The following is a 23,593-nucleotide window of genomic DNA, read 5'->3' on the forward strand; positions in this document are numbered from 1 at the left end:
GTTTTTCTTTTAGAAAAAAACCTTTTTCGAAATGGCAGTGCGTTTAGAAAGGGGGTGGCGAGGGGTGTGAGGTTGTGTTAACTAAGTATTTACAGAAAGCGCTCTCAAAACTAAATTACAAAAAAAAAAAAAAAAAAAAAAAACAATGGCAGGAATCGATGAAAGCGCCTTGGCATACTCATAATCATAATCAACATAATAATCGTAAATAATATCAAACAAAAGTTTCATTTCTTTTTTTGTAGGTTTCTTTTTTTTTGTAGCTTTTTGTGTGGTTTTTGTTTTTTGTTGTTTTTTTTTTTGCTTTTGCTTTTTTGTTTTTAAAACACAATTGCTTTTAGACTTGGTTTTTTTCTGTTTTTGAATGCAATGTGTGTTCTTACAATGTTTTTAGTTTAGCAGACGTTTCGCTTAAAATTATGTTTAAAAAACTACTAATAAAAATATTAAGCATCATAAGTAATAGTAAGTAAATAAATCATAAAAAAATTTACATTTCAGGCATAAAAATTACAGTTAGCAATCATCTTAATTAATGTTTAACAATGCAGGGGAGGGATGAGGGGTAAGGGTAAGGGTACAGGGGTTCTTTTTGATTTTTTTTTCTTATTTTTTTACATTTTCTGCGTCTTCAAAAAATTGTATTTATTTTATTTTTAGATAAATTATGTTTGAAAATGTGAAGCACCTTAGTATTTTTTTCTTTTTTAGTTTAAAAGGTTGGGGTTAGGGTGGTTTGGTTGTGTGTATATATGCATGTGTGTGTGTGTGTTGAGCTCTAGAGAGATTTTAGAAACATACGAATGCGGTTTGTTCTTAAAATATTTCATATTTACCAGCTAATTTCACACTTCATTTTATCGCTCTTTAAACCATTATTACAAACTAATTATGAGTTTACTTTATATATATATATAAATATATATAATACATATATATATATATATATATATTTATATTTATATTTTATATTATTTATCTTCTATAATATATTTTTATTTTTTTTTTTTTCTTTGCTTTCATGTTTATTTTAGAAACAAAATGAAATATATTTAACGCAATCAGAGGCAAAGTGTTCCTTAATATTATGTTGTTAGTAGGTTCCTTTTGTTGTTTTGCTTTTCTAGTTCCGTTTCTAGATTCAAGCGAGACAGCGCAATGTTAAAAATAAATCTAAATATTACCTTTTAGGAGGATTCAGAATCAGAATCAGGATTAGGATCAGGATTCAGGATGAATTAGAAAAATGCAGCATACACACATATTTGCAGTTTTGAACCAGAGAGAACACTATCTTCTCTTTCTTATTTGCTTATTCCTTCCTATCGCTCGTCCCGCTCGTTTTGGTGATGCTGCCCATCTTGGCCAGATCGCGACGAACTGGAGCTGCTGCTGGCTATCGATGATTCCGACGATATGGAAATGATTGATATAGCCGACGATGAGTTCACCAGCGTGCCCCTCAGCGGCGGCAGTCGATGGTTGTTGTTGTTGCTGCTGCTGCTGCTACTATTGCTGCTGGTCGACGACGTACTGCCGGTGCCAATGGTCGGGGATCCCACAGATTTTTGGTAGCGACTGCTGCCGCCGCCGCCTAGCCGTAAATGCTGCGGCCGCTGCTGCTGCTGGTGGTGATGATGCTGCTGGTGCTGTTGCTGCTGCTGTTGCTGGTGGTGATGATGATGATGATGATGGTGCTGCTGTTGCCGGTGACTGTGACTATGATGCTGCTGCTGCTGGTGATAATTCGAGGATGAGGAGGAGGAGTTGGACTTGCTCAGCTGCTGCTGTTGCTGCTGCTGCTGCATGGGCGGTGGCACATAGTACTGCTGGTGGTAGTAGCCGCTGGAATTGTGGCCGCCGCTGCCGCCACCGCTGCGCTGGTTGTAGTTGCGTCCTCCACTGCCGCCAGATCCCGTTCCGAAGCCAGTGCCTCCTCCTGAGCTGGCGCCGGTTGAGGTCTCAGCCGGTGGCGGCGGTGGCGCCTGAAGCTCCAGCTCTGGGTCCATCTCCTGGGCAACGACGATGTGGGCAGTTTCCGGCTGTTTTGGTGGTGAAGAGGTTATACATGGATGCTTGTTGCTGCTGCTGTTGAATCTAGCACGCATGCTGGCTGCAGTTGCTCCCAAGGTTTTCGCATGGAATTTCGTTTGGAGCTTCGGTTTCGGATATAACCGGGCAGCAACTGCGGCCAGCATGGGAGCATAGCCGCCGGCCACCTGATGCCGCATGGGCATTAGGCAGCCGGCCACCACCAATCATCGTGTGTCTAGGCGAGGGATTGTGTGCATTACCGACGAGCCCGTGGATGAGCTGCTGTTTCCGTTTCCATTTCCGCGTCCGCTTCCGCTTCCATTCCAACTGCTGCTGCTGGTCGTTGGCATACCAACAGCGATCACAGGCAACGGCATGGCGGGCATGGCGCCAACCATTCCATTCGGCGGCGACAATGTGATGTCAATGATCTCCGGCGACCCTTCAACAATCTCACAGTCCTTGCTGTCCTCGGAATCATCGCCGGACGAGGTGCTGCCACGTCTGTGACGCGACTGCGATTGGTTCTGCGATTGCTGTTGCTGGACCTTTGTCGCCTGTTGTTGTTGTTGTTGCTGCTGCTGCTGTTGGGCGCTATTACCAGGCGCCGACACCCCCACCACTGCCACCGCCGTGGTGGTCGTTGTCGTGGCCGATGAACCGGTGACAAACGACTGTCCCAGATGGCCGGGATGACCGTTAGAAGTGTGCCCGGCATGGCTGTGCGAGTGACTGGTGTGGCTGCCGTGGGCAGTGGGCATTTGCACCGGATGATGGTACAGCTGCTGGACAACGGCGCCCGTGGGCATAATCACATATTTGGGTGCACCATTTGTGGTGGCATACGCCGCAGCGGCGGCAGCGGCAGCGGCTGCAGCAGTGACGGGCAGTGGCGAGATGCGCTCCACCATCACAAGGTGTTCAAAATTCTCTCGGATCCATTCGCGATAGTCGATGACGTCGTCGGTGATGTGGATGATTCGACCTATGGAAAAATCAAAATAAAAAATTAATAAATTTTAAAATAATTATATAAGGCCTCTTGGGGAATTCAAGTTTTAAGTGTTGAAATTTAACATAAATCTATAAAAAGTCACTCACCCAGTATGGAGTTAAGGCGCGGATCGATCCCGAGGAGATTGAGCGGACTAACGGCAAGAGCGAGAACGCGGTAGGCGCACTTGAAAGCCTGCTGCACTTGGAAGACCCCATAACTGCTCCGTCCAATGTCATTGCCCGGCGTCAGCGGATCCTCAATGCAAAGAAGCGATGGCCTGTGGCCATCGACCATATCCCTCTGCAGGTCATCCTTGGGCATATACCGACCGCCGTTCTTAATCGAAATACCGATCTTCATATAGTTAAACCGACGACCGTACAGTTCGAAAAATTCGAGCAGTAGGACACCCAGATTGGCCGTCTCGTGGTAGATGGCACGCGGATGCAGCTGCAGGAAGCTGATGCACATGAGGATCAGCGAATAGGAGGAGATGCCGCCGGTGAACACCTCGTTGAGATCGCGGAGCAGCAGGAACTGCTTTAGGACCAGCACCAGCTTCCCCAGCACCGGATAATCACGCTTGAACTTTTTAATCAACTCCGCTGACTGAACGCCGCTTTGCATATTGAACGATATGTCAACCTTCACCTGCGTCTCTCTATCCGTCAGCTTGATGATCGGCACAGATGCCTTGTCCAGTACACGGACTGTGCACGCTTCCGCAATACCACGACCCACCAGCTCGGATTCCAGCGTGCGCAGCGGCAGCTTTTCCCATAAACCTAAGCGGGAAAATTGATAGTATTAGAAGAATTTCTATGATTATCAAAAGGTATCATATCACTCACCTAGCACAACGAGATCAATGTCGGAGGTGGGCAGAAAGAGACCGGTGCGAAAGGAGCCAAAGATCTCAACCACCGCCTGCGGCCAGATGGAATGGACAACGGCCTCGATGCGCTTGACCACCTCGTTGCGGATGGCGTGCTCGCAGGGCGTGGGCAGGACGTATTGATAGAAATGCTCGATCTCCTCATGCAGCCCGATGACACCTTCGCCATAGGGGAAGTCTGGCTTTCGCCAGGGCTCACCCTTGTACTTGGCAATCATCTCCATGTGGTTGTTCATGTAGTAATGGGCCCCGCCAGCCTTGTTCTCCGGCCGTTTCTTTCGCGACGGATTGTAGTAGATGCTGTTCGTGCGACTGGCACCACCTGTCGTCGTCGTGTTCGTGGTCGTCGTCTGTGACGTAGTATCGTTCATACTGGTCGTCGCTGGCGGTCCAGTCGCTGCAGTTGCAGCGGCAGTAGTTGCCCCTGCCGTGCTTGCTGGACTGTTCGTTCCGGCTCCGTTTGTAGATGTGATGCTGCTGCTACTGCTGTTGGCGGGTGAATTATTGTCCCGATTTGTTGCGGAATCCGAGGTGGCCGAGCTGCTGTTTACACTGCTGCTGCTGCTACTACTGTGCCGCTGCTGCGTGGTACCGTTAAGGTGCTGCTGCTGCTGCTCCTGGGAATCCGCCCGAAAGTTAAGAACACGGCCCAGTGAGCTATTTGGCCGTGATAAGTAGGGTTTGCCCGTTGAATTGTTATTAATATTAGTGTTAGCCGCGTTACTGTTACCGTTACCGCTGCTGTTATTGTTGCTGCTGCTGTTACCGCTGATATTGCTGCTGGTGCTGCTGCTGGTGGTGCTACCGTTAATCACCGTCGTCGTCGTCGTTGCTTGCTGTAACTGCTGATCAAGCGATGCGCCCATCTCCTGGGCATTCGTCTCCCAAATCTTTAACCATGTGCGCAGCGATGGTCCCTCCTGTTCCTTCTGAAACCAGCCAACAAATGGATCCATTCAAGACGCTTTCACACGACTGTTGGCTGGGATGGGAAACGAGGGGCCTAGCGTCTCTCCTTCGCTCCTTCTTCTGCCACTTCCTTTATTATATTTATATTCCCTGCTACGTCCTTCCTTCCTTTATAGATGTGATGATCTAATAGTTGTGGCTGCGCGCATATGTGATCCACGAGGAAAAGTTCTCGGGCTTTTTGCCTGGGGAGTGCGTCTTCACCCTCTAAAGTAGTCACTCACAAACTAAGGAAAAAATATACAAATAGTATTACGTTTTAGTTGGCTTTGTTTTAGTAGTTAATAAATATATAATAGGGTCTGTCTGATTTCTAAAAGCGATCTGTACCGAGATTGGTCGCAGTACCTTACATTTTTAACTCAAAGAATTACTACGAACCGACCATAAATCAAACATAAAATCAAATAAACAATAAGTGTAATTTATCGCACAGCTTGGTATCACATATCAAGCTCTCTGCCAGCCTGTAACTAGCGTAAAGCCCGGCACAATCAGCCAAGTATTTCCTCGAAAAACTCTATGACTGTGGGAAGGATTAGAGTCTAGAGAGTTCTGGAAAGCAGACCCTACGCAAGTCTTCTTGAGTTACTGCTAATTTTGCTTAGTGTAACCTGTTAAATCCTTAAAAATAGGTTGATCTCAAATCCATGACTCCCTTTAAATATATAAAACGATATTAAGAAGTAAATTGAGACCTTGCAGACCCCTCTAAAGATCTAAAAATAAATTACAATATTGTGACAAAATTCTGATCAATAAATACAGCTTTTTAAGACATTTCTTCAACTTCTTTATCGACTGGGGGCTACTTTTATTTATAGATTATCGATAAATAAACACGATGTGGCGCAATGTGGCAAGAAATAAAGCCGATATATGGGTTAAATCCAAAATACGGCAACTTGGGGGGGCCGACGTATGAATAATAAACAAAGAGAGAAATGGAAATAATAATAAATACAATTACATACATACAAACAGTATGTACAAATGTAAGTTGCCACTCTCCAAAAGGCGTTTGCATGCATTTTCATTTCGCTCGAATGGAAAGCGTAAATGGCAAACTATTGCAAATTATGCGCTCTTTTCTACAAATAGAAATGCCGACCTCTCTCGCTCGCACCCCCTCTTTCTATGGCTCCGCTAGCGCTCCCCCTCCCCCTCTCATTTACACACGAGCCAACTGCAGCTGAAGCGTTTAAAGGCGCCAGGCGAAAATTGTTTTTCAGAGCGCAAAAAAAATAATAATAAATAAAAAAAACTCCAACACACACACATTACAAAAAAACACCCAAAAATGGGGCAGAAAAAAATCGACTCACGAGACTTTGCAAATAAAATGACTTCCAAAGTGATATTATATCGCACACCAACACAATAGCAAGTACTCTAGTTTTGTGCATGTGTATGTGTATATTGCCCGTGCGTGTGCCTGTGTGCAAGGGCGTACAGGTGGCCGTAGTATGCGGGGGAGCGGGACAGCAGGCACATGCACATGTACCGAAAGGCGGCTGAGATTATGCAAAAAACAAAATGAAATAATACCCACACCAAGGCACCGCTACTCGAACGTCAACCGGAATGACTTTTCGTCGACTTTTTCAACGCTTTCATTAGCTAAACCGAGATATTCAAGCAACTGAAGATGCATTTTTCTAGAGGAAAACTTTACTACACACACACACACGCACCCACATACACGCACGCATGAACTTGTACATTTTAGGCAAATTAACACTTTCTTAATGTTGGTCAGTGTTGGTTAACACCCAAAGGGGGAGATGGAGACGGCGAGAGAGGAGGCGGAGTGAAGGAGAGGTTTGAGCAATGAAAGAGAGGGAGCGCGTGCTTTCCTTTGTAATTGTTTTATACCGGCAAAAGTACTTTTTTTTTAATAAATCTTCTGCTGAATTGACAGTGCCGCACTTATCGATAAGCCTCGCAGGGTTGCCACCTCTGGCAGTTGGACGAACTTTACAGCACTAGTTTACGCAAAATGTAAACATTTAATTTATGCAATAAAAAATAAAAACGAAAATCAATCAAGAGTTTAATCTTCCGCTCGCCCTCACTTTAACGCACTCACGTGTGCGTTCTCTTTTTAGATTTCTCGCGTAATTACGTTGGAATTTTTCACCTTTTTTTTCGATTAAAAAAATTGTTGTTGCTCTTTTACCTTGACAAGTTTTGTTCTCGTTGTATTTCAAGTTTAGCACACATACGGCTGCCCGCACTCAAAAACACACGCACACACTCAACGCACACACCTGGACGTGCATGAAATACATACAAAAACATAGTTATAGTATGCAAGTTGTGGGTTTTTTCTGCAGCTCAAAACCCGCCCAAAAATTAATGGAAAATTACAGTTGTTGTCGGCGTCGCCCGCTCTGCTCTTTCCCTCTCGCTCTCTCCCTCGCGGCTATATCCTTATAAGCAGTAACAATTTATATCGTTCTTGCTCACTCTCACACACTGTCACTGACACACACACACACACGCGAGTACACTCACGATTCCTTCGAATCGAATCGAGAATTACCGAAAGTGGCTGCGCTTTGTTGCAACTGGCATTTGCAATCGCCGATTCGCATGTCCTGTGGATCGCAGGCTCTTAGCCGCCGTGCGATTGTAGTTATTGCCCTTTTTCAGCGTCTCCTGTCCGTTTTTGGCTCGATTTTAACGACGAAAATTGCAATAATTCTGCGAACACGCGACTGGTAGAGATGTCGATATTTTTGCCCAAATATCGAAATCGCGATATTTTGTTTGATATTTTTTGATATCTTGGTCACTCTGAATTTCAAAGTAAAATGTCAAAAGAAGGTTTTACAGGCTTGGGGTCGAATTCTCATGTAGAATGTCAAATGTAAGTAAAATCTAGTGTTATAGTGTATACTGAATTATTTGCCCAAATACCGAAATCGCGATACTTTTGTTTGATATTTTTTGATTCTCCTTGGTCACTCTGAATTTCAAAGCAAAATGTTAGTTAACATAGAAATGCTCTCGCTTACAGAATTTGGCTCGTTAACAGAATTTGCTTATGGAATTCCCAATTGAGAGCACTTGGTAGATGGTAGAGATAGCAGAATACCGATAACAGTGTTCATATCGATGGCTTGTGGGCCGGCACTATCGCTTCTACTTCGCCTCGTTTCCATTGCGACAGCATTTTCCATCGGTCCGATGTTCACCATATTTTCATTATTTTTACTTTCTTGCCGAAAGGCAAATGTTTGGGTTTAAAAAATAAAATAAATAATAAAATAATTAACCCTAATACCCTTGCATTATAAATTTAGTCAGAAGTTTGCAACGTAGAGAATGAGACGCTTTCGACCCTATAAAGTATATATTTTCTTGATCATCATCAACAGCCGAGTTAATCTAGAAAATAATTATAACTTTCGGCGGGCCGAAGTTAGCTTACTTTTTTTTTCAAATGATATATACACATATATTTTTTTGTTTCAAATGGAATATATTTGATAATTTTCTAAAAAAAGAAAAAATATTTTTACGAATGCTTAGTATTTTCGGTGCTTTGGATTTTATCATCTCCTTTTGGAGGCCAGGGACTGTAGCTAGAGATTTCTATGATGCCCAATGTCAGATTTGGTTTAATAAAAATACAATCTTTAATCATTTAATTCGTTACACAATAAATATTCGATATATCGTTAGTGTTAGTGTTATATATGTATAAAATCAACATGTTGCTCTCATCCTTCGCTTGAGGTACACGATTTTCGTAACAGTTTTGGTAATGTACATAGTTATTTACAGTAAAAATATACACAAGTACCAGTTAGATATCTTGAATTTGCTTAAACTTAAAACCTTGGATAGCGTCAAAATTTTTGAATGGAGAAAATGGAATTACTTGTGGCCTCTTAATTTAAAGTTTTTCTTCAAGTTAAAGTTAAAAGGAAAATAAGAAATGACTCAGATATTGGAAATATTCAAGTTTGCACAGTTTTACAAAGTTATAAAATATAATAAACTGGTTAGCATCAATAAATAAAATTATAAAATAAAGACGAATATTAAACCAATTAGTTACCAAGGCAAAGTTCATAAATCAACTCTTCGAATATTAATATTTAAATAAAGACTACGATTAACTTCCATTTCGCCATTGTCTTTTGCACAGACGGAGGGGTTCTAGCATTTTAACCGAATGCTAGCTGGCCCGATTCTGTAGACGAGAGCACCTGGAGCAAGGGTAGCTATTGAAGCTGCGACTGCGGCACCGACTCTTCCAGCAGCTGTGATGGAAGCAGGCGCCACAACGATCGCAGCGATAGATTTTTCGCTGCCAAGGGTAGAGAAGCTCGCCGCCCTTGCAGTGTTCACAGACGAAGGCACGACCCGTACAGAGCTGGAAAAAGTTAAAATTATAATTAATTATATTTCTTAAATATTTGTTGTACAAGTAATTTTTTTTAAATTTTGATTCAACAACTCACCACACAGTTTCGGACGTGCTGTTCACTCAAAGCGATCACCTCTTTGATGGAGCGACTCATGCTGCTGTTTTGCACGTCCACAAAGTCGCACATGGACCACATGTCCGGATCTTGGGTTATGTGGGCAGGGATAACATTGAAGAAGGCTTGCTCTCTGTACGGGGAAAAAAGAGGATGAATTTAAATTTAACGGAAAAAACTGGCTTACTTACCTCTCTGCAAACCGACAATTGGCTATGAAACCCTTGACCGTCTGGAGCTGCAGCCTCCTCCTCCTGGCGGTGGCCAGCTCCTTGTGCTTATACAGCTGCGCATTAAGATCCGGGACATGGAAGAGCGGGAAGGCGTACATCTGCTCGATCAGTTTGTATGCAAAGGAGCAAACCGGATAGCAGCGAAAGTCCCAGGAGCGTAGAATCCTTGCCGGAATGGCGGATATCTGATTCCGATGACAGCCAGTGCACATGTACTTCCCCAGGTAGCTGCAGTAGCGAAAATGCTGCTGCAGATGCTTGGCCACACGCATGCCGCAGCCGGCACAGCGTTGATTCTGCTTGGCCAGCAACTGGGAACGACTCGCCGAGGGATGCTCGGTGAATATGATCTGCTGGCGGGGCGGTGCCCAACTGGACGTGCCCCTGGTCAGGCTAGACTGCTCGTCGTGGTGATCCTTCTTGGTGGGCATGGGCAGCGGCAGAAGCTTTTGCGGTGCCTCCTGCTCGGAAACAAGCCACTTGAGATGGCCCAAGCGGGGCAATTGCTGGTCACTGAAGCGCGATATCAACTGCAGACCCACTGCCTCGGCACTGTGGTTCTCCATTCCGCCGGCAATCTGCTCGGCATAGGGCATTAGATTTGGTTCCATGAGATTTTCCTGCCTGCCGACACAGGTCTGGGGGTGATCTGGTCTGGTTTCCAGCCTCCGGCTCCACTTGACATGCTCGATGGCCGTGATGCAGGCCTCCGAAATCCGAAAGTGGGCATTCTCCTTCTCCAACTGGGTGTTGTTGTGCGTCTGCCGGGACATTTGGAGGAAGGAGGCCAGCGATTGCTGGTCCAGCTTGTCGCTGCTGCCAGGAGTAATGCTCACCGAACTGGAGGCGGTACTGCTGCTGCTTGCCGGGGATCTCTGGATATCCCAGGGTGCCGATGCCATGCAGGGAGCCGTTGCAACCGCAGCAGCGGCAGCCTCATCCAGCATGCTAACGCCCTCGAAAAGGGTCTGATGCTTCTTCAGTTTCCTGCCATTTATGGGCAGGAAATTGTTCAATACGCCACCCTCGCCGGCGGCATTCAGATCCTCGCCCAGTCCCCTCTGGAACCAGCTGGTATAGACGGGCGGCGATCCAAACAGGCTGCCCAGAAAACTGCCCACCAACAAGGAGGAGGGGGAGGAGGAGGAGCCTCCTGCTGCTGCTGCTGCTCTCGGTATCTCCTCCATCGACTGCTCTTGGGGCGTCGTCAGATCCGTCCAGATTTTGATGTCATCACAGTTTATAAGTTGTATCCGTTTATTTGGGCTGCCGCCGCTGGACGAGCAGGAACTTGTGGATGGCGCGGCATCCACATAGTCCTCCCTTCGGCTGGAGCTGCTAAAGGTTTGGCAGCGTCTTCGACTCAAGCCCGTGCCCTCTTCTGGCTCCTCGTCCTCTGGCTTTAGATTCGGCAGACTCTTCAGTCGCCGCAGGAAGCTTCGCTTCTGCAGCTGCCTCTCCTCGGGCACAGCCTGCAGCTTGGGCGAGATGCTAAAGTTCGGCTGGGAGCAGGTACGCCGGTGGCGCAGCTTGTTTCGTACCTCCAATTGTCCCAGCAAGCCGCTCTGATTCAACTGGACGGCCGTCAGGCACACAAACAGGGCGGTGGCATCGCCCGAATGACGCAGAAAGGCCTCCTTGCTGGGATAATAAAAGTCCATTAGCTCCGGATCGGAGACCAGGGTTTGCAGGCACTGCGTCAGGCACTGGGCACGCAGGCAGCGCTCTGTCCACTGCACAAGGAACTCTTCAGCACCGAACACACCAGCCGGATGCGTTGGCGACTGTGGTTGTGATAGCGTCCCCAGCGATGGCGGTGGTTTGCCCGCACTTGCCAGTAGGAACTCAAAGTCATCCGCTAGTCTCTGCAGCTCCACTGGAAGCAACTGATAAGAGAGAGAGAGAGAGAGGCGTTGCATAAATAAAATTCGATTGCAAAACAATGGGAGAATTATAACTGTTATGCAGGGAAACGAATAGCTAATACCCTTTGCTTACTACATTTTACACAAAATTGCTTTAATGTTGGGTTATTTTTAAGAATAGTTTCTATTTCAAGTCTTGAACACTTTAAATAACTCCTAAAACAGCTTTAAACCACACGGAGCCAGGCTAAATCGACTCGCCTGGTGATGCGAATCAATAATTACATAAATATCAACATCACTGGGACTCCCCAGACTGACTCAGGGTAGACTTCTCCCGCTGATCTTCGTGCTGCTTACCATTCCATGCTGCAGAATCCGGGTGCAGCTCTGCGATAGCAGCTGGAATCCGTCCGAGGATTTGGCCCGGAACCAGAAAATCGTCGATCTTCGCAATTCCGACAGCAGGGAATTTCTGGCCAGGCGTTGTTGTTGCTGTTTTCGCTGCAATTCCACTGCGCTTTCCGACGCAGCTGCTGCTTCGGCGGCCCCGAAAGTGGGGGCAGGCATGGCCATGGGGCTGCACCTGAGTTGTCAGTGGGGCGGGGCGCTAGGTGGTCGCATTTCCACTTGGTGCATTTGAATGTTTTGCGAATTTTGCTTGTTTTTATTATTTTTATTTATTGCCACTAGGGATGTGCAACATGTATCAATATATCGAAATTTTTGTAGTAAAAAAGGGTATTTTTAATCGTTATAGAATATCAGCGTTAAGAGCAACGGTCACTCTAAGTCCTTTTAGCCGGGTTTTAAACTTTATGGGATATTTTGTAGTATAACAGCTATTAGCTAAGACTCAGACCAAAATCGGTTTATAGCAGCTTTGGAAACTTATAGCAATAAACTGACCATAATTAATATTAACAACTATTTTTTGTTGCTTTTTTTTATTTTATTTTTATTTGTATAAAAAATATACATTTTTAAAAGTCTTTATACTGAATTAGGCTTTTCTTAAAATAAATATTTTTGGAATTTTCTTAAAATTAAATTTCTGGATTATAATTTTTACTTGGGCTAATTAAAACTGTATCTGTGGATTGGGGTTTATGCTCCTTTCCTTTTTAAAGTCAAAGTAGGCAAACACAATTCGTGTGTCATTTTTGATCCTTAAAGAGCAGAAATCTGGCCAAAATGGATGGGGGCGCGGTGAAAGCCATGTAAATCGACAGCTTTGGATAACCGCAGACAGCGGTGGCAATATGGTGAGCATTGGAACACGTGACTTGAAGTGAAGTGTTGGTGCAGCGAAGCAATTGAATTAGCCAGCCAGCCCTCCCCAGAAGGGGTCCCGTCATTGCTGCAAGTACACTGGGAAAAATATATGAAATAAATTAAGCTAATAAAGTAATTTCCCTTGAATTAAGAGTTACTGTTGGGGTAAGTAACTATGTAATAACACAAACACACAACACCACACCTGCTCCCCAATATCACTTCACTTCAGGAATGTCAGAACCAGTTGAGAATTATATGTGCACAGGTGTGAGATTTTTCAACGTGTGATTCTTAGGGCGAATTCTTGTTTTTTTATGAAAAATTAACCAGCAAAACAATTTCAATTTGAGCTTATTTTAAGAAAGGAACAAATGGTAATTTCAAAATAAACAATAATTTTTTAAAGTGCATGAGCAAAAGGACTCTGTGTACAGGAACAGGAGCAGCAAAAGTCAAATGTAATTGGTTGTGACCTGACCCGTTGACCTGTTAGCTCTCCATGAGTACGAGTGCGAATGAGTTTACAGTTTCGATTACAACGCTGCCGACCTGGTCAACAGCTTTAGGGCTTACTTTACCGCCTCTTTAGCCAGCTCGAGTGGCCGGCAGAACAGGATATGTAGGCGGGCAGGATTCACATACAGTAAAGGCCGGCATTATCAATATTAATCCAACTAACAAGTCACAGCCACTGAATGGTAAATTAACAATAACAAATATGCCTCCTTCGCTGTGATTACCATGCCAGAATGGCTGTCAGATTGAAGTTCACATTAATTAAATTATCTTACCCACAATTGCTCCGTGAAACGCGATGAAACTCTTAATTTTAACTATTTTGAAATTAATGCGAGGAGGCTGAGAGGGTGGAGCTGCCGTGCAACGTGACCTGTCAGTCGTTGACATATTGACTCATCAATTGCTGGCTAACAGCTTTGACAATACTCAAAATGGTAATGACAATTTTCAGACTCGTCTTGGGGACCCGCAAACCAGGCAAAGGGACTTGGGCTGTGAAGACACTTGGAGAAATTAAAATAAGCTACTATAAATACAGTTTTAAGAGTTATTTTTTTTTGTATTTTATGTACCCGGAAATTAACTCAATTTTAAATCAAATCAAATTCTTAAAACAATTTATTGTTGATATAGATTCCACTTGTATCTTTATAATTCCCAACTGGTTCTGACTTCAAACTAGTTATAACCCAAAAAAGGCTGTATAGTCAACTTGTTTTGTATTGTGTTAATTTAATTTAGTCAATTTAATGTTAATGAATACGTGTTGATTTAAATGAGTTCATTTTTCATATTGTTTGTTTCAGTAGTTTCGACTGCGATTTTAGGTTAACAATTTATTGAGTTTATAGAAAATAACTGATATAACTCACTGAAAATGAAATTTAAAAATTTCAAATAATTTTGCATAATATTTCTGAGTGTACCATCAGAGCGGATTAAGGCTGTAGAAGAGGGAGACAAATTTGAAGCGACGGACGACGACCATAACAATGGCCAATGTAGTGGAAGAAGCGAAATTTTTATGTTAATGAACACAATTTTTCTCTGTTTACTTGCGCTTGTGTTAAGTGTCGCAAATAAATTCATTAAAGTGACATTTTTCAATTTTAATGAACCTACCAGCCCTCCCCCCACCGACCCAACCCCTCTCTCCGGTCGAATAGAGTCGTAATGTAAATGAACGCAACGTCCAAGGAATGAATACAAATAACACCCATTACGATGAGTCGCAGGATAAATGTTAAAATTAAGAAATGAATTACGGCTTATTTATGAAAATCATCAGTGGCCGATTATCGCTGTCGCAATCGGAAAACAACACACAAAAACACACAGTTTCATACCCATTTATGGCACAATTCTGCTTTATCCGCTTTATCTGCAAAAATATACTCGTAAATAGTTGAGTGTTTGGACACTTTCCCACTGCCTAGATGTTATCGATAATGCTTTTGTCATTACGCTGCGAATTTATTCGCCCCGTTGTGCAATTATCAAACGTCATTGTTTAATTGCTAAAGTTTTAATTGCTCGCCACTGTGAGAGCTGTTACTATACTATTTTGACCGGTTCAAAGGGTACAAAGGTATTGTGATTTGGTGACATTTTCCATCATGTTAGATTTAAGTGGTTATATCCTGTGAAATTAGAGAGGAATTAGGCAAAAGGATGACTCTTTTCAGTAAGATTGGTTACTAGGGATGTATCATAATAATTAAAAATACATTTAAATTTAATGACGCAGTCCGATATATTAAATGGAATATTGATTAATCATTAATAATCGTTTAAAAATCGTTAATTATCGTTAATAATCGTTACTAATCGTTAATTAAATATAGATTTTTGTAAAGCACTTTAGACTTTATTTCACTTTCAATCAATAAATTTGAATAATTGCAATTTTTTAAACTGCAAAGTATGTTATGTGTTTAAAAATTACCATAGCATACTTTTCAGCACATTTTAAGCTTATCTTAATGTTGTTTGATCCTCTTTTACCTTGGAAGGCTTGCTGGTTATAACGATATCTATAGCAGCTTTCAAAAGACTTCTCCTTAGTTTCTGGCAAAATAAAATCTTTAAAGTTTCAAGTGCTTTGCTTGCTTGTAATTTACATTTTTAAAAAGTAAAACTGCGGGGAGCTGAGAGCGAGAATGAATGAAAATCACCGCACAACAAGGTACGTGTGACTGTCTGTGTGGGTTTTACATGGCAATGTCTGTAAACACACACACATATACAGACACGTATGCACTTAATTTTTGGCCATTTGCCGGCTTATTCTTCTTCGTCTCTATGTGATGGGCTACCCAATTATGAGACATTAAAAGTACGCGCATATAAATCGCTTCATTTTTATGCGCAATTACACGGGGGAGATGACGGTAACCTTGGCTTTCACAGTCCTTGTTTTCTCCTTGGTCCTTTTTCACACTCTCTACTTCTCTTTTACCCGTTTAAAGAGCCGCAGTCACAGCCACCAGCCTATGTATGTGTATGGCTGTATGACACCTGTAAGAGAAAACATTGTCAATGGTCCAAAGCATGATCTTCAGTACACAAGAAAAAATCTCTTATAAATACAAATAGATAAGAAAATCATTAAAGCTTAACAGCAGTTTTACAAGAGAGTGCAATGAAAGTCGTAAGAGAAGAGGAGGAAGAGTGTGAACAGTGAGGGGAGATTGTACTCAAGTGCCAAAAGCTCATCCATTCGCCATTTATCTTTCATAACAAAAAGAGAGAGAGGGAGAGTGATCTCTCTTAAGTGACGAGCTCTTTAACACATAATGACTATGCCCTTTAGGGAAAAAAAAACACACACAATTAGTAAGTTTAACTATTATTTATTGATAGCGGTTAAAATTCAATGGATCTCAGTACAGACGTTATCGAATTTTATTAAATTCGGTGAAATTTATATACAAAACAGATGTTTTGAAGTGAGTTTTAGTAAAAAAGAGTGTCCTTAAGGTTTTTTCTTAACTCGCTTTAGTAAGTCGCTAAGCATAAGGATTTCCAGTATCTTTCCGGTGCCAAAAGGAGGAGTAAGAGAAGGTCCGCTTTACCCTAAGAGCGTGAGACCTCCAGCCGGTGACCACTAACTGCGGACACGTACTCTTCCACGATCCTTGCCCATGTGCAATGCCAGGTTAAAACAGCATCTACCTTGGAGACTTGTGTAATTAAAATGCTAAAAAGCTAACAAATTAATACATGTTCTTTGAAATCTTAGAAATATATGTTATTTTATAGAATTTCACCGTGTGCTATAGGCATTCTCCACTACACCTCCTTCGCTGTCTCGGTTTCACGGTTGTGTTTCTGTGCTTCTCTGTTGGCCGTACTCAATTAAGTTAATTCCCGCTTGCATAAACTGCGGAGATGTTTTCCAGCCCCCCCCCTCGTCACATTTTCCGGACCTCGAGTCATGTATTTTGTATTTATTTTGATTTAAACAAAATTTAGGCCACTCAACCGTGTGCACTTTTGGCCTGAAAAGTGTCAGCCTAGGCCCAACGCCACAAACACCCAAAAAAAAAAAAAAGAAAGAAAAAGAGAGAAGCGAACACTTAAATACACAAAACCTTAAAAATTCAGCACAAAAAAAAAAAGGAAAGAAAGGAGAAATCAAGTCTTTAAGGGTCGCAGACCAAACTTTCACCGGAAGTGGGCCAATAAAAAACAGTATATACCCAGGAGATATATGTACATATCTACCAACTGGCTGGAAGTGCGTTGCCTCGCCTCACTTTGCCTAATGCGATTATGCTGGGGCCTCCATTCCACGTCATTGTCCTGCGCCCTGCGCCCTGCTCCTTGCGCTCCCCTCTTCCTGACAGCCACTAATTTTTCGGGGCGATGGCAATAAGCGGATAAAGTCATCTTTGGAATTAGCATTTATTTATCTCAAATCATAAGCCGCATGGAATATATTGTGTGTGATGAATGAGTGAACGGATAAGTTATTTTGTTAAAACTTTAAATAAAAATAGAGAGAAAAATATTTAAGTCAGGTTTCTTCAGATTCTTAATTCACCTATTTATAAGAGGAAATTTTTCATTTTTTCTTACTAAAACAAAATTTTAGGCCTTTGAAAATTCAAACTAAAAGCAGGAAATAACTGCCTCGACTTTGACATACCCTGTTGTCAGAAATCCGAACATTCGAGTTGTTTTAAAGTTCTTTCACAGATATGTACTATAAATATTAATTTAAAAAAATTATACAAAATATAAAAATTATATATATATATAAATTATAAATTTGTAGTAAATTTATTTAACTGATTATTAATTAAATATATTATTGTAACATTATATTATTATAAAGAATTATAAATTAATATTAATTAAATAGTTTACATAAATAAACGTAGATCTACAAAAGTTCTAGCTCATAGCTTAGGTTGTTAATCAACATATCCCATATTAAAACTTTAGAAAAATCAACTAAAATAAAAAAAAAAGTGAAAAAAAATTCACCGGCCGACCGACCAGCAAAAGATAAAATGAGAAAAGTCCACGTCGACTTTGAAGCTGATTATCTTGCCGCGCTGTCAGCGGACCCAGCGGCCGGGGGGGCAAGTGGAGGGGTAGATGGCAACCGGGGGCAGTTTATGGTAGCCACATTTAAAGGACTTTGGACTTGTACTTTGGACAGTGGAGAAAAGTCAAGAAACTGATTGTAGATATGTGAAATAAAAAATACACAATATGGGTTACAAAAAATCATAAAAATAATAGAAAAACAATACATAAATCCAAAGTTTTAAGAGAAAAAATATATGCTAATTTTGTAGTAATTTTGTAAGTTTTTAACCACTGTGCCATAACAGCAACGAAGGCGCAAAAGCCAAGACAAGACGTTAATATTATTATACGCTTTGTAAACAAATTATGAATTATGTTGGATAAATAGAAAAACTTAATAATAACTTGATTGCGGCATTTGGCCGGCTGTCTGCCGTGCCACCTTCGTTAGCCTCCTTGGGGCTATTGGGTCCTTTAATGGGATGTTAATAATAAGTACACTGAGCACAATATATTGAAGCCATGAAAATGATGGTAGAAACCTGAAGCTGTTTGTAATAAATACCTCAAGTGTTCATACAATTTAAGATTAAATCATAATCATATTATATTTTGAATTGTTTTACGGAAATATATAATTCTTTCAGTGCTTTGATGGACGCCAATAGCTTAAGCTTGGTCTGAGAAGAACCCAAACTCACCGCTGGCCTAATTGAAGGTGGCTATAATGGTGAATGCCCAACTTGATGGACACTTTCTCCTCATCTTTAGCCTTCTGCTGGTGTTCTTGGGTGGCAAGGTCATGTTAGTTATGTCTTAAAAATGGTATAAACTAAAGATCTTTTGGGTCTTTAATGATTTGTCTTAATTCCTTAAAAATTGATTCATTGCTTAAAGCATTTTAGTTTCCTTCTTACTTTTGATTTCTTTTGCCAAATTAAATTTTAATATAATTTCTGTCCAGAGTGTGCTCCTAGAGCGGGGGAGGAGGTACGGGCCAGCACAAAAATGGCTTAAATCGAAAAAGTTTTCCTTCTTTTTTTTTGCTGCGTACTTGGGATGCTGCCGCGCTGTTGTTGTTTATAAGTATACACTTCTCAAGGGGTATATAAGCTAATCTAACCGAAAAGTACAACTTTCAGGGGTTGATTTAAACCAAAAGTCCCCTAAGAGGTCGTCAAAATTATTTAAAATTATCTTCAGGCCCTATATATTATGTAAATCTTTATTTAACAAGCTGTTTTTTCATTGTAAACTTGATTATCTATTGAAAGGCCTATCTTAGCCAAGAGTATCTGAAAGTCCTTAGATTCTTTTGTGCCTTTATGTATCTTATTTGTTGTTCACTCTGGCGCAGCGCGAGATTCGCGACTAGGACCAGGCAGAGAGGGGGCGGTCAGGACACCAGCAGAAATACAAAGGCGATAACGAAGCCGAAACTCCGAGCTGACCGTTGAATGAGGTACTCGCATCCGGCCGCCAACAACGAGGAATACAAATTTATAACAAAAAAAAAAAAGATATATATATATAAGAATACAAAAAAAGTGTGCACAAAAACAGGGACAGCTGTTGTTATCCACCACCTCCCCTGCTGTTGTGTTACCTTTTTGAATATTTATGAAAAATTGAAACGTTTTAGCGCCGCGCTCCAGGATTTTTGGGTATTCCTTGGCATCTACATATATACCAACCATCCTGTGTCCGCCTCATTTATCCACCTTTCTGCCTGTGCCTCGTTTGCTCGCTTGTTAACTAATTGTATTTTTTATACCTCGGCCCTTGGATCAGTCCAAAAGTATGCCCATTCTATGTAGCACAGGGGAAGTTTGCTTATTTTTATACCCTAGCCAGGGTATTCTAATTTTAATTAGAACTTTGGCTTTCTTTCTTGTATATATAGTTTATAGTTTTCCTTAAAATCTTTGAAAAATTAAAATAAATAATATAAAAGATAGCGCAGTAAAGGACACTCTGTTGGCTTCCCTCTTGACTCCGCAGACTTGGCTAAAATTTATCAATGATATATTGCTTTGATTGCAGAGATTTTTGTTGATTTTTAATGAAAATAATATGAACTTGCACTTTTTCAGGGGTCTTCAAGAAGGGTTGAGACGTCACAGGTGGACACGAGGGGGGAGGCGCGCACCTCTATTTATAGGTAGCCAGAGGGAGAAAGGTTGACTGAGAGAGGGAGACACACGTCAGCGTCTAAAAGCGGAGCTGAGAGCGGATCTTATCAGCTCAGCTTAGCTCTCTGTGAGCACGATCTCATACAAGTAGCGTGTGTGTGTGTGTAATAGTTTCTCTGATAATTTTAGAGAACCGAACACACATACATACACATCACGTACATTGAGAGCTGAGCTAGGATTATCAGCTCCGCTCTAAGCTCCGCTCTCAGCTCCGCTCTCAACTCCGCTCTCAAACGCTTACGTGTGTTTTCACACGATCAATCTCTCTCTCTCTTTCTCTCAATCAACCTTTCTCCCTCTAGCTACCTATAAATAGAGGCCCCTCCCCCTCCGCAGCCTCAGTCAGTGCCTCCCCCCTCGTGTTGACCTGTGACGTGTGCATCCCAATCCATCTGGATGACCGCGGAAAAGTGCAAAGTTGATGGAATTCCACCAGTTATAATAATAATCATGCAAAATCATCGATCATCTCTGGAATCAAGCAACTTAATCAGCGATGAATCTCAATCTGTGCGCCCCTCCCCTCGTGTTCACTTATCAGGTGTGCATCTCAATCCTTCTGGAAGACCCCTGAAACCCCGGAAATGTGCAAATTCTTATTATAATCGTGTAAAAACACCAAGAACCTCTGTAATCGAAGGAATTAATCATCGATGAATCGATGATGCTAAGTGAAGATGGAAGACAACAGAGTGTCCTTTACTAAGGGTAAGTCCAAGCAAAAACCATTATTCTATGTAAATAAAGCAGCCTTAGCAGCGATTGGGTTTAGAAAACAGCTAACTTTGGCAACAGATAGCTCCTTGATTCCTTCATAAAGTTGATTGATTCAATCAAAAGATTATTTACAATATATCAGGTTATATTTGTGGGTTTAAGTGGTGAGGTTACCATCCTAGATGATCTCCAATTGTAGATAAGCTCTGTTTATATATGTTATATTTTTGCATTTTATACAAATAATTAAGTTTTTATGGCAACTTTAATTTTAGATATTTTCAATTCATTTAAAACTCAAAAAAATTAATGTAACTGCTGGGTATTTAATGGTCGACCAAGTCGAGTTAACTTTTTTTTGTTGGTTTTGGGTTGATGGGTATTTTGTTGCCACGCACAAAAATGATTTAAGTGCGCTTTCATTAATTACATTTGAGGTGGGTGGGATATGAAAGTGTATGTGTGTGTGCGTGGGTATCTCCTGAAACTTTAATAGACCGAATTTCTGGATAATTAACACGCTAAGCGTATGAAAGATGCATGAAAAGGGATAGGGTTTCCCCGCTTGACAGCGCTAATAATTGCCGGCGCTTAAATTTAAACTGAGATTGAGTTAGTCCAACCCTCATCAGAGCATCATCAACAGAAACCCAATTTTTATTGCCAGCACTCATAAAATATACTGACAGGTGTGCTGCTGTGAAAAAGGGTTAAGCATGAAGAAGAAAAAAGAGCCGGAAATAATTTTTTTAGAGGATAGAAATTTTGCTTAAATAGGGGTCGATTTACTACTGTTTATAAACTTTTAAAATTATATGGCTTTATTTTTATTGCAATTTTCAAGTTCAAGCTTTTAACTTACTAAATATTTTATATATTTAAAGCCCAATTAATGTCTTACTATTATTATTTTAAAGATATCTCCGACATAGTGTTTTCTTAGGGCCAGTTTACATATTAAAGTAATGATTTCTGTGTACACATACATCAAAGTTTTGTGTTTTAAACCTATCAATTTAGTTTGCTCTCCTAATCCGTCCGTTGAGATCAATTAGTGTGCCAAGAGGGAGAGGCTCACAAACTTAACACTTTTACTTACACACTTTTCACTTTCCCACCCAGCACACACACACACACACACACACATACATACATACACGAGACCCCGAAAAAGTTTCCTCTTCGAATTTTAACTTTGTCCCATGTTGGGAAAATTTCTGTATATTTTCCTTTCCACAACAAACCTTAAAAAAAATAAATAAAAGAAGTCTCTCTGCCACACGTGACAGGCTTGACTTTGACGAAATTAGGAGTGAAGGCTGTTTAAATTGATACAAACTTAAGCACAATTTAATTATTGGGAAACTAAACTAGGCCCAAAGTCAAATTTGAATGCCTCAAAATCGTAGTTCGTAGTTCGTATTTTGTATTTATTTTCTGTAGCTTTTTGATCGATAAAAGGTTCGCGTGTTCCTCCAAAGACCACAATCAGTCGAGTTAAAAGGCGGGGGGAAAGGATATCGTCTGGGACTTGCAGACAAATGACTTAATTACTTTTTCAAGTCGGTTAATTAGTTCTCGGGCCAGCAGCCAAATGGAACTGGTCAACGGACGATGACAGAAATAGCAACTAGAGAGAGAGAGAGGAGAAAAACGAGTCAGAAAGTTAAACATAAATTACAAGAAATTGAAATGCCTCTTGCATTGACACCGCTCGAGTTCAAGGCTTAATAGGGGAAGAGGGTAAGAGAGTTTCAACATTTATTGGAGGCTGTTAACACTATTAAGTTTCAGATTCCCTTCCCCCGAAAAACTAATTTATTTTGTGCCATTTAGCCAAAAAGACAAGCAACCGTGGGCCAAAAGTCATTAAGACAAGTTTGGGGTCCAAAAATTGAAATCAGTTTTGTGTGCGCGACAAATAAAACCTAATTTATTTTCTATTCAATTTGTGTAATTTATTTTTAAACCAAATGCATGTCCTCCCTGTTTCAGCATTCAGGCATGAATTATTAAGCTTATTTCGCTAATTGTTTGGCCATGTTTGTGAATGTGTCTGTTGTGGCTGTGTGATTTTTCCAATTGAATTTATTTGCAACGCATAAATTTCCATTGTTGACCATTGTGCGTGCAATCAAACATAACAAAAAAAAAAAAAAACTGAAATACAATTTATACATAAATTAATGGACTATCGATGGGCGTGGCTTGGCCTTGCATCCTTGAATTTTATTATTATTATTCCGGATCTGGACTGGGGTAGTTGTCTGCTTTTTGCTGATTTTCCCTTGTTTTCCCTTGCCTTCGTTGATTTTTCCGCATTAACGCCCTTTCACAGCAGCAGCAGCTTCATAATGGGATAAAAATGAGGGGTATTTGAGGTAGATGCTAACGAAAATACCCTGTAATTATGGGCTGAAACTATAAGAACTTGTTGGTAATTTCAAATATTTTTAAAGTCCGAAAATTATTTATTAAATTAAAATTCTTATAAAATTATTTTCTTTATAATTAACATCTACCTATAGAGCACTTTGCATTCGACTTTGGTATTCAGAGAGCTCTTTTTGCTGGCATTGCGTGTTTTATGGGACTATTAAATGGCCGAGGAGCTTTTTCTTGGTGCAGTTCCGTTCAACGTTCAACGGAACGTTTGCTCCTCAGTTCGGCTCAGATTAATTGCTTGCTATCTTCAAATTACTCATACGACCCGTTGTCCCGCTCTCGCTTTTGTTCATCTGCTTAAGCGAACAGCTCCTGCTGGCCCGTGTCATTTACATTAAGCGTTTCAGTAACAGTTCAGCCGAGATCCCTTCCTCCCAAGTCCTGGGAACGAGAACCGAGTTGCCGGAAGCG

At 41.3% G+C, this 23,593-nt stretch overlaps 2 protein-coding genes across 6 annotated transcripts; both read right to left on the minus strand.

The window, feature by feature from the left end:
- Positions 1-231: 231 nt before the first annotated feature.
- Trf4-1 (Topoisomerase related function 4-1) lies at positions 232-7,636 on the minus strand. Of its 5 annotated transcripts, none has more exons than XM_017162630.3 (5): positions 7,441-7,635; positions 3,883-5,122; positions 3,136-3,816; positions 2,295-3,019; positions 232-2,042 (listed from the first exon to the last, which is right to left on the minus strand). In XM_017162630.3, the coding sequence occupies exons 2-5, from the start codon at positions 4,880-4,882 to the stop codon at positions 1,323-1,325; spliced, it is 3,126 nt and encodes a 1,041-aa protein (XP_017018119.1). In that variant the 5' UTR covers positions 4,883-5,122; positions 7,441-7,635; the 3' UTR covers positions 232-1,322. The 5 variants fall into 5 exon arrangements, with proteins under 5 accessions (XP_017018119.1, XP_017018121.1, XP_017018120.1 ...); XM_017162632.3 differs by lacking the exon at positions 7,441-7,635 and adding an exon at positions 7,266-7,351; XM_017162631.3 differs by lacking the exon at positions 7,441-7,635 and adding an exon at positions 7,075-7,124.
- Positions 7,637-8,511: 875 nt separating this feature from the next.
- On the minus strand, positions 8,512-12,197 carry Rubicon (run domain Beclin-1-interacting and cysteine-rich domain-containing protein rubicon). Its single transcript, XM_017162739.3, has 4 exons — positions 11,850-12,197; positions 9,583-11,510; positions 9,371-9,524; positions 8,512-9,282 (listed from the first exon to the last, which is right to left on the minus strand). The coding sequence occupies exons 1-4, from the start codon at positions 12,063-12,065 to the stop codon at positions 9,085-9,087; spliced, it is 2,496 nt and encodes an 831-aa protein (XP_017018228.1). The 5' UTR covers positions 12,066-12,197; the 3' UTR covers positions 8,512-9,084.
- Between the last annotated feature and the right edge of the window lie 11,396 nt (positions 12,198-23,593).

Source organism: Drosophila kikkawai, chromosome X (assembly GCF_030179895.1).
Source record: "Drosophila kikkawai strain 14028-0561.14 chromosome X, DkikHiC1v2, whole genome shotgun sequence".
Taxonomy (NCBI): Eukaryota; Metazoa; Arthropoda; class Insecta; order Diptera; family Drosophilidae; genus Drosophila; species Drosophila kikkawai.